Source organism: Notolepis coatsorum (genome assembly GCF_963971535.1).
Source record: "Notolepis coatsorum genome assembly, contig: SCAFFOLD_3755, whole genome shotgun sequence".
NCBI lineage: Eukaryota > Metazoa > Chordata > Actinopteri > Aulopiformes > Paralepididae > Notolepis > Notolepis coatsorum.
This window is the reverse complement of record NW_028169313.1, coordinates 436-12500: the sequence shown is the minus strand read 5'-3', so window position 1 is coordinate 12500 and position 12065 is coordinate 436. Positions and strand designations below refer to the sequence as shown.

Here is a 12065-nt window from a genome sequence, read left to right as displayed (position 1 = left end):
TAGTACACTTGTAGTACTGTAGTAAGTACACTTGTAGTACACTTGTAAGTACACTTGTAGTAAGTAAACTTGTAGTACACTTGTAGTACACTTGGTAATGTAAGTACACTTGTAGTACACTTGTAGTACACTTGTAGTACACTTGTAGGAAGTACTTGAGTACACTTGTAGTACACTTGTAGTACTACACTTGTAGTATGTAAACCTGTAGTACACTTGTAGTACACTTGTAGTAAGTACACTTGAATGAATGAATGAATGAAAACTTTATTTAACAGATTGCAGAATGGGTACAATACAGTACGGCTCAATACATACAATGTAAGGGGATGCAGACCTGAGAAAGACGTTTGTCTTGTTTCCATCAGGGTCCCCCATTTTCAATTCATATAGACATATATGACATACATGACATACAGATAGTCAGTACTGCTACATCTATACATTTATGACATACCAGATTTGCAAATACAGTACTGTTTGTGATACAGAAGGAGTCAGAAAAGGGAGTATATACATTTGACGTAGAAACTGTACATTGGAGGAGGTTGGGTGGGGGGGGTTGGGTACATTGGGATATTGACAACCATACTGGGTAATTTACATTGGAGGTGGTTGGGGGGGGGGGGGGGGGGGGGGCACACTGTATAAACAAGTAACACTGTACATTGAGGGGGGGGGGGAGGAGACACTGTACAAACAAACACAATTGTACATTGAACTATTGACAAAACCATACTAGGTAAATGACTGTACATTGGAGGGGGTTGGGTTAGGATATTTACAGGGGCCAGTGTTGAATTGCAGTCTCCGTAGGTGTCCCTTTAGAGAGGTTTTGAAGTGGGTAGTGATCCACATTCCTTTACAGCTTTGGGTAGGGCGTTCCACATTGATGTGGCATAATTGCGAAACGTGTTTAGTCCCTTATTTGAGCCGAATCTGGGTTTAACATGATTTGTGGAGCTCCCTCTGGTGTTGTGATCGTGGTATTCACTGACCTTTGGGAAGTATTTTGACATGTACATGGGTACCTTGGTCGTGTAGTGTATCTTGTAGACCAGGCCCATTGCAAGTTGTTGTACTCTGTCGTCTACTCTAAGCCATCCTAGGTTGTCAAAGTGGGCAGGGGTGAGGTGGGTTCTAGGAGTAAGGTCAAGCAGTAGTCTGACCAGTTTGTTTTGAGATGTTTGTAATTTTGTTTTTAGCGCCTTTAAGGTGCTTTGGTACCATGAGGTGCAAGCATAGTCGTAGTACCCCTGAATGAGTGCTCCTGCCAGAGTCTTCAGGGTGTTCTTGTTTACCAGAGAGGAGATCCGGTACAAGAATCGAGTTCGTTGGTTGACTTTTTTTATTACATTGGATGCCATTTTGTCACAGGAGAGATTAGCCTCTAGGATGGAACCCAGGTAGGTAATTTCATCTTTCCTTGTGACAATATTGTCACCCACTGTAACTGAGAAGCCGTCGGTCTTGCTGAGTTTGTTATTTGAACCGAAGAGAATGGACTCTGTTTTGCCCATGTGTAATGATAGTTTGTTATCAGCGAGCCATATGCAGATTCTGCCTAGTTCCGAGCTGAGGGTTTTTTCAACCTGTAACTTGTTCTTGTCAGAGACCAGCAGGGCTGAGTCGTCCGCAAACAGGAACAAATTGCAGTCACAAGCTGACGACATGTCATTTGCATAAATTAGGAACAGTAGCGGTCCTAGTATGCTTCCTTGTGGAACACCACAGCTCACTGTGAGGGGGGGGGATAGGGTACCGTTTACCTCCACCATCTGTTCCCTCCCCTCAAGGTAGGATTGCATCCAGCTCACTGATAGACTATCAAAACCAATTGCTTTTAGCTTGTCAATCAGAATGGAGTGATTGACCGTGTCAAAGGCCTTTTGTAGGTCCAGCATGACCATGCCGCAGTATTTGCCTGCGTCCACCTCTTGTTTGATGTGGTCATTCAAATAGAGAAGGCATGTGTCAGTGGAGTGGGATGTTCTGAAGCCAGATTGGAATTCGTAGATTAGATTTTTTTCCGCTAGGTACTTTTCGACCTGTTCGTAGACTATTTTTTCCATGACTTTCGAGATGGAGGTGAGAATAGAAACAGGGCGGTAGTTGCCTGGGTCTAATTTGCTGCCCTTTTTGTGCAGAGGGGTCACCCTCGCAATTTTGAAGTCCTTGGGGACGTGTCCCTGTTTTATGGAGAGGTTTATTATGTGTGTGATGATTGGTGTGATGGCGGCTGCTGAGTCTCTGAGGAATTTGGAGGGGATGTTGTCATGGCCAGTGGCCTTGTTAGGTTGGAGGGCGCTCAGTTTATTGAGTACCTCATCTGTTGTTACCATTTCCAGCTTGAAGTCGTCCTTGCGGACCCCTAGGTTTTTGTAGTAAGCTACTATGTGTTCTACCCCATAAAGCCCTGAGTGGGAGGGTAGTTTGTTTACCAGTGTTGTGGCTATGTTTGTGAAGAAAATGTTTAAGTAATTGGCTACATCCAGCTTGTCTGTGATGAGCGTGTTGTCCGTTTTTATGTTTATGTTTGAGAATCTGGTTTTAAGTTTTTTACTGCATCCTAGTTGATTATTGAGTAATTTCCAAAGTTCACGTGGTTTGTTTTTGTTTTCCTCAGTTTTGTCATTGATGAAATTCTTTTTTGCAGTTTTGATCATGGAGTTTACTTGTACTTGTACTACAAGTACACTTGTAGTACACTTGTAGTACACTTGTAGTAAGTACACTTGTAGTACACTTGTAGTAAGTACACTTGTAGTACACTTGTAAGTACACTTGTAGTAAGTAAACCTGTAGTACACTTGTAGTACACTTGTAGTAAGTACACTTGTAGTACACTTGTAGTACACTTGTAGTACACTTGTAGTAAGTACACTTATAGTACACTTGCAGTACACTTGTAGTACACTTGCAGTACACTTGTAAGTACACTTGTAGTAAGTACACTTGTAGTACACTTGTAGTAAGTACACTTGTAGTACACTTGTAAGTACACTTGTAGTAAGTACACTTGTAGTACACTTGTAGTAAGTACACTTGTAGTACACTTGTAGTACACTTGTAAGTACACTTGTAGTAAGTACACTTGGAGTACACTTGTAGTACACTTGTAGTACACTTGTAAGTACACTTGTAGTAAGTACACTTGTAGTACACTTGTAGTACACTTGTAAGTACACTTGTAGTAAGTACACTTGTAGTACACTTGTAGTAAGTACACTTGTAGTACACTTGTAGTACACTTGTAGTAAGTACACTTGTAGTACACTTGTAGTAAGTAAACCTGTAGTACACTTGTAGTAAGTACACTTGTAGTACACTTGTAGTAAGTACACTTGTAGTACACTTGTAAGTACACTTGTAGTAAGTACACTTGTAGTACACCTGTAGTAAGTACACTTGTAGTAAGTACACTTGTAGTAAGTACAATTGTAGTAAGTAAACCTGTAGTACACTTGTAGTACACTTGTAAGTACACTTGTAGTAAGTAAACCTGTAGTACACTTGTAGTAAGTACACTTGTAGTAAGTACACTTGTAGTAAGTAAACCTGTAGTACACTTGTAGTAAGTACACTTGTAGTACACTTGTAGTACACTTGTAGTACACTTGTAGTAAGTACACTTGTAGTACACTTGTAGTAAGTACACTTGTAGTACACTTGTAGTAAGTACACTTGTAGTAAGTAGACTTGTAGTACACTTGTAGTAAGTAAACCTGTAGTACACTTGTAGTACACTTGTAGTAAGTACACTTGTAGTAAGTAAACCTGTAGTACACTTGTAGTAAGTACACATGTAGTACACTTGTAAGTACACTTGTAGTACACTTGTAGTACACTTGTAGTAAGTACACTTGTAGTACACTTGTAGTACACTTGTAGTACACTTGTAGTAAGTACACTTGTAGTACACTTGGAGTAAGTACACTTGTAGTACACTTGTAGTACACTTGTAGTACAGTTGTAGTACAGTTGTAGTACAGTTGTAGTAAGTAAACATGTAGTACACTTGTAGTAAGTACACTTGTAGTACACTTGTAGTAAGTACACTTGTAGTACACTTGTAGTAAGTACACTTGTAGTAAGTACACTTGTAGTACACTTGGAGTAAGTACACTTGTAGTACACTTGTAGTACACTTGTAGTACAGTTGTAGTACAGTTGTAGTACAGTTGTAGTAAGTAAACATGTAGTACACTTGTAGTAAGTACACTTGTAGTACACTTGTAGTAAGTACACTTGTAGTACACTTGTAGTAAGTACACTTGTAGTACACTTGTAGTACACTTGTAGTAAGTACACTTGTAGTACACTTGTAGTAAGTAAACCTGTAGTACACTTGTAGTAAGTACACTTGTAGTACACTTGTAGTAAGTACACTTGTAGTACACTTGTAAGTACACTTGTAGTAAGTACACTTGTAGTACACCTGTAGTAAGTACACTTGTAGTAAGTACACTTGTAGTAAGTACAATTGTAGTAAGTAAACCTGTAGTACACTTGTAGTACACTTGTAAGTACACTTGTAGTAAGTAAACCTGTAGTACACTTGTAGTAAGTACACTTGTAGTAAGTACACTTGTAGTAAGTAAACCTGTAGTACACTTGTAGTAAGTACACTTGTAGTACACTTGTAGTACACTTGTAGTACACTTGTAGTAAGTACACTTGTAGTACACTTGTAGTAAGTACACTTGTAGTACACTTGTAGTAAGTACACTTGTAGTAAGTAGACTTGTAGTACACTTGTAGTAAGTAAACCTGTAGTACACTTGTAGTACACTTGTAGTAAGTACACTTGTAGTAAGTAAACCTGTAGTACACTTGTAGTAAGTACACATGTAGTACACTTGTAAGTACACTTGTAGTACACTTGTAGTACACTTGTAGTAAGTACACTTGTAGTACACTTGTAGTACACTTGTAGTACACTTGTAGTAAGTACACTTGTAGTACACTTGGAGTAAGTACACTTGTAGTACACTTGTAGTACACTTGTAGTACAGTTGTAGTACAGTTGTAGTACAGTTGTAGTAAGTAAACATGTAGTACACTTGTAGTAAGTACACTTGTAGTACACTTGTAGTAAGTACACTTGTAGTACACTTGTAGTAAGTACACTTGTAGTAAGTACACTTGTAGTACACTTGGAGTAAGTACACTTGTAGTACACTTGTAGTACACTTGTAGTACAGTTGTAGTACAGTTGTAGTACAGTTGTAGTAAGTAAACATGTAGTACACTTGTAGTAAGTACACTTGTAGTACACTTGTAGTAAGTACACTTGTAGTACACTTGTAGTAAGTACACTTGTAGTACACTTGTAGTACACTTGTAGTAAGTACACTTGTAGTACACTTGTAGTACACTTGTAGTAAGTACACTTGTAGTACACTTGTAGTACACTTGTAGTAAGTACACTTGTAGTACACTTGTAGTACACTTGTAAAACACTTGTAGTACACTTGTAGTACACTTGTAGTAAGTACACTTGTAGTACACTTGTACTTGTAGTAAGTACACTTGTAGTACACTTGTAGTAAGTACACTTGTAGTACACTTGTAGTACACTTGTAGTACACTTGTAGTACACTTGTAGTAAGTACACTTGTAGTACACTTGTAGTACACTTGTAGTACACTTGTAAGTACACTTGTAGTACACTTGTAGTACACTTGTAGTACACTTGTAGTACACTTGTAGTACACTTGTAGTGCCAAATGAATGTATTCCGTTTCCAAGGGAAAAGAAGTTCCATAGCCGACACTGTCACATGTCCTCCTCGCAACAGAACGATGGGATTAATGGGGAAATCAGAATAAAGGGAAGCGACCCTTTAAAACAAGTCTGCACTGCCAGTTCTACCTGACACCTCACTGGCACACTTAGTGTTTCATTGACCATTTATTCACACGGTGGGCAGGGTGGGAAGGAATCCCAACCTGCGCATGGCATTAGAGCAAAATGGCCACCGTGTGAATAGGGTCAATTGCACATGTGTTGCACCCCATGCTCCCGATAGGTGACTCAGCCTCCAACCTATTAGCCTTGGTCACACCCCCATGCAGAGGAGGAAGTGGCATCATTGTTCTAGAATCTCAGCCATCCACATCCCCCCCAAGGAGGCGAAATGGAGGAGATTCCACTGCTGTCATATTCCATCATATCCTGTGAAAAACTGGGGTATTAACATTATGCACAGTATGTCTGGCTGACGTAGCCTCCAATACATTAGCCTTGATCCCGCCCCTAAAGAGAGGTAAGGAAGGAAGGAAGCATTTCTTACCAGAGATGGGTCTTCTGTCTCCGCCCCAAGGGACTGATTGAAGGCGCGGGTGTCCAATGGGAGGTCCTCGTCCTCTTCCTCTTCCTGGTCAGGCCCCTCCTCCAGGGTGGGGAAAACTGAGAGACCGCCCACCTCTGCATCCACCATGCCATCCAGGCTGTCTGTGAGGGCAGCGAGCAGGGCTGCATTCTCCTCTTCTATCTGCAGGGGGCGATACAGAGAGGCGTTGTACGAGTGAGGACACCGTAGCTATACCAGGGATTATTTGACTTAACATTGTGTGGTCTCACCCTGGGACCCAGGCTGAATGATATTGTTGTCATGTTATGACCCATTAGAGACAGACCCCCCTTCGGGTCCCAACTGGGTTCTTCTGACACTACTGTATAAGGATGTTTGGAAATTATTGTCCTCTGACAAAGTTAGCGAATGCAGGTTTGATGCAGGACGAGGGCTGGCTACCATGGCTACCACTGTAGTACTAATGTAGGATAGATACAGGATGGAGGACTTCTACCATGGCTACCACTGTAGTACTAATGCACAATATATGCAGGATGGGGGTTTCTATCATGGCTACCACTGTAGTACTAATGTAGGATAGTTGCAGGATGGAGGACTTCTACCATGGCTACCACTGTAGTACTAATGTAGCATAGAAGCAGGATGGAGGACTTCTACCATGGCTACCACTGTAGTACTAATGCACGATATATGCAGGGTGGGGGCTTCTATGGCTGTAGTACTAATGCAGGATAGATGCAGGATGACTGCTACCATTGCATCCCCCCTCCCCTGCCATATGCTTCCTCCTTCTGAAGGTTAAATGAATGAAAACCTGTGATCACTGATCAATGACTAATAGTTCCCCAACCCCATTCAAATACAGTAGGTGGAATACAAGCAACCAAACTAAGCAACCAACCAAACCAACCAAAGAAGCAACCAAACAAGCAACCAAATAACCAAGCAACCAAACCAACCAACTAACCAAGCAACCAACCAAACCAACTAACCAAGCAAGCACGGTGGTGTAGTGGTTAACACTGTCGCCTCACAGCAAGAAGGTCCAGGGTTCGATTCCCGCTTGGGGACCAGGTTTCCATGATGCCAGGTACCCAGGTGGGTGATCTCCCAGGCCTTTCTGTGTGGAGTTTGCATGTTCTCCCCGTGCTCGCAAGGGTTTCCCCCCGATAAGATAAACCCAATGGAAAAACATGCACAACAACAGATCGCTAACGCTGTGGCGTCCTTGACGAAGACGGGCAGGAGCACTTGGATTGGTCCCGGGGCGCGGCTCACGTTGACGCCCTATCTGCTCCCGGCTGCCCATGGGGGGAAGGACGACGGGATAGGGCTGGGCGATAAAACGATAACGATAACTATCGCGATAAATTATTTCCTCGAAATAAACATGAAACGTGGTCACAAAGTTTCGATATATCGATTTAAAAAGCTTGGATATGAGCACACGCACTAACAACCAATCAGTGAAGGAGATGGCCGACAGCGGAAGGAGACCCGGAAGTAGACCCGGAGGTAGGACTCAGTAAACAAGGCTGGCTAGGCTAATTAGCTTGCACGGCGCTATTTTACAGTTTACCTGCCGAGTTGGTGTGTGTTTTGAATTCTGAGGGTAACTGTTATAGTAGTGTGGGGTATACGGTGGACGTCGTTGCAATGTATTGGGGCGGAACAGAGTATTTTATGGTCATATTTAGTACATTGTCATGGAATACACCGCTCGGAAACGAGGCTGGCTAGGCTAATTAGCTTGCACAGCGCTATTTTACAGTTTACCTGCCGAGTTGGTGTGTGTTTTGAATTCTGAGGGTAACTGTTATAGTAGTGTGGGGTATACGGTGGACGTCGTTGCAATGTATTGGGGCGGAACAGAGTATTTTATGGTCATATTTAGTACATTGTCATGGAATACACCGCTCGGAAACGAGGCTGGCTAGGCTAATTCGCTTGCACGGCGCATTTTACAGTTTACCTGCCGAGTTGGTGTGTGTTTTGAATTCTGAGGGTAACTGTTATAGTAGTGTGGGGTATACGGTGGACGTCGTTGCAATGTATTGGGGCGGAACAGAGTATTTTAGGGTCATATTTAGTACATTGTCATGAGATACTCCGCTTGCTTTGGCTAACTGCTAACGTGCGCGGACTGATGACGACATCAACTCGACTCTCGAGACATTCGCAGCAGCAAAACAAGTATATTAATAGCCCGTCCATCGGCGCCGGGCATAATAAGTTAATTAAACTTGACAGACATTATATCGACGATAATTATCGATATCGAGTTATATGAAAATAATTTTATAATTTTATCGCGATAATGTTTTTGGCCATATCGCCCAGCCCTACGACGGGATGGGTCAAGTAAAGAGACTCAATCGCATCGGCGACTGAGAAAAAGACAATGCATGTGTGTGTGTGTATCCCGGTGTGTGTGTGTGTGCCGCTCCAATTGCATGTTCAGTTCGTTGCATGCCGAATAAAGACCCCCTAAAGAGGTCCTGCATTATTATTATTAACCAAACCAAACAACCAACCAAGCAACCAAGCCAACTAACCAACCAACTAGACAACCAAACCAAGCAATCAAGCAACCAAGCACACAACCAACCAAAACAACCAAACCAACCAACCGGCCAATCAGTCGTCCACCCATCCAACCAACTAACCAAACCAACCAACCAAAGAACTCCTGAAAACCATCAATGCCCTCATGTGATTACATTTAGCATGCTACTGTACTGATGGACAGCGAAGAGAGATAGAGAGAAACAACCCACTTAAAAGATCCAAGAAATAGAAAATCTCTCAACACATCCTGAACAAAGCCACCTTACTTTTGCACCCACACACCCGTGTGGCATTACCCACCCACATGCACAGAGATAGAGAGAGAGAGAGAGAGAGAGAGAGAGAGAGAGAGAGAGAGAGAGAGAGAGAGAGAGATAGAGAGAGAAAGAGAGAGAAGGAGAGATGGGGGGAGAGAGGGAGAGAGAGATAGAGAGAGAGAGGGGGACAGAGGTACTAGACATCGAGAGAGAAAAATAGAGAGAGAGAAAGAGAGAGATTGTTTATTGAGCTCCATTTCTATCATACCTCGACCATCTTCATTTTACCAATTTACCAATACTTTGTCCTACATCGTGGCCTTAGAGGCTCCTCCCGAAGACGGAGTTGTATTACACGGGCCATTCCCTGGATCCCAACAGAGTTATGTGTTTCTAAGGTGTGCTCGGTGTAGCCTATGTAATGGAGCCAGTGGGTAATACCAGGACCTGCATCTTGGCCTTTACCCAATCAATAAGCCTGGGATCGATCGAAACGAGGAGGGCATTCCCTGGATTCATTCAATATTAAGGCTATTTGAGGGAATTATGTCAATAACCAGGGAGTACATTACATTGTGTTATTGAAGCGTTATTGAGGAACCACTGGTACATACAAAACACAAACATATTCCATTAGTCTGATACTGTGTCTTGTGTTTTTTTTAATATAGCGCCCGTGTAATGGAGCCCAGTGCCCCGTTTCTAAAAATGTGAATATGATTAAACTGATTAAAATAATACCTCCAACATTGATACATTGGGTAATATGATATCATTTGATTTAGCTTTTGAAATCTGACTGACATCTTATTGATGAGTTCCAACTTTGGCTTGGAGTGGTACTTAAGGACCGTTCATGAAAGTTCCCCAGGGGACTAGACCTATAGAGAGGCCAAGTCTCTCTCTTTCCGCTGGACGACCATGCGGAAGAGTAAGTAAGGATACAGGGCCTAATGCTCTCAAATCAACAAGGGTATTCACCTGGACGCGTCTATTTTTTCCCCAATACATTTCCAGTTCCGCGTTCGCGTTCTGCAATCTGATTGGCCACGGACGTTTCTGATGCGATCTGATTGGCCACTGACGTTTCTGGTCATGTGACACGTGCGCCCAATCGCGTGACGCGCCCATTTCCGCCTCGAAGAGCAGCAAACTACCTAACGCCTAGTTTATCACTGGTTAAGCTTAGGCGACTCTTTCGAAGTTGGTTAAGGTTAGAGTTTGGAATCAGGGCTGGTGTTCTATCGCACTGCTCTAAGACAAACTCTAACCTTAACCAACTTCGAAAGAGTCGCCTAAGCTTAACCGGCGAAAGAAACAGGCGTCACACGATTGGCGCGACCAGAAATGTCAGTGGCCAATCAGAGCGCAGAAGGCGAACGCGGAACTTGAAATGTATTGGGGAAAGAATTCAGGCCACCTGGACACATCCAATAAGAGCATCGCAAATCAGTACACATTATGGACTTGTTTGGGGACATTTGAATGACAAAGATATCATGATTAGGTCCATCAGGACCGACGACCAAAAATAGCCCAAAAATGGTTTGGACCTCCATCTGGTCTAATAGAATTTTCTTTTTATATTATTTTATATTAATATTATTTTAATCTAAAATTCCCGGCTGAGGATGTTTAGGCATAGGACGGTGATTTATTAGATAGGCAATTTCTGTATGGCAAATGACAACCTGTATAAGAATGATGCAATTGTCTTTATTATTATTATTATTATTATTATTATTATTATTATTATTATTATTATTATTATTATTATTATTATTATTATTATTATTATTATTATTATTATTATTATTATTATTATTATTATTATTATTATTATTATATTTGTTTCTCTTTTTGTTTACTGTATTTTTCGTACATTTTAGGTATTGTGTGGTTATATGTAGTCATGTAGTGTATGTATGTTTGTATTTATATAATGTTGTTGTTGTTGAACCTTAAAAAATCTATAAAAAAAATATTTAAATATAATATAGACCTTTTTTTCTTCCTTTCTTTCCTCTTTCTTTCAATGGACCTATCTCAAGCCCCGCCCTCTTTTCATGATCATCCAACAGTGATTGGAGGATCAGGAAAAGAGGGCAGGGGTTTGCGATAGGTTCAATTGACCTGACGAGCTAACGGACGAGCCGCACACCGTTCACCGGGGGGATGTTGTTGTCGTACTGTGGATTTCCAGGGCGCCCTGTGTCTCACCTGGAAGAGCTCGTCGGCCGTGCTGTAGCGGATGGACGCCGGCGAGCCGTCCGACGCCTGGTCGTTGCACCAATGGAGCTCGCTGAGACAGTTGACGCTGTCGAAGTCGCTGGCGTCCAGCTGGGAGAGGTCGATGTCCGGGAAGTCAGCGTCTAATCGGTCCGAACACACCTCCTCCTCCCCATACTGAGAGAGAGAGCGAGAGAGAGAGAGAGAGAGAGAGAGAGAGAGAGAGAGAGAGAGAGAGAGAGAGAGAGAGAGAGAGAGAGAGAGAGAGAGAGAGAGAGAGAGAGAGAGAGAGAGAGAGAGAGAGAGAGAGAGAGAGAGAAAATACATAAATATAACAGGCTCAAAAGACAACCAGCACTCCATGTCACACATACTGTCGTTCCAAGTATCAACTCAATCGGTTAATTTGATCAGAGTGAAATTATTAATATATAATAACAAAGCCAGTAGCAGAGTGAGGACGGCGCCACGGAGCTGCTATACTTTTGATTCCTGATTGGAACTGAAACCATAGCCTTCAGTATTGCTCAATATATTATATAGACCAACATGCTTGTTGTTTGGTGGATGCTTTCATTAGGGGGTGGGCGGGGGAAGAAATCAATACAGCAATATATGCAATAATATATCTCTATATACATATAGCAATATCATGGTATTACAACAATAACATGCCTCGTGACTTTCATCCA

At 42.1% G+C, this 12065-nt stretch overlaps 1 protein-coding gene across 1 annotated transcript in view; it reads right to left on the bottom strand.

The window, feature by feature from the left end:
- The window catches only part of LOC311248748 (peroxisome proliferator-activated receptor gamma coactivator 1-beta-like), a gene marked incomplete at both ends in the record, with an annotated part of 11794 nt that extends 244 nt beyond the window's left edge, over positions 1–11550 (bottom strand). Inside the window, 2 exons of the mRNA XM_084339578.1 lie at positions 6240–6496; positions 11365–11550. Of these exons, the coding sequence (XP_084195704.1) occupies positions 6240–6496; positions 11365–11550 (443 nt within the window). The remainder of the gene's footprint in view (positions 1–6239; positions 6497–11364) is intronic.
- Positions 11551–12065: the final 515 nt, after the last annotated feature.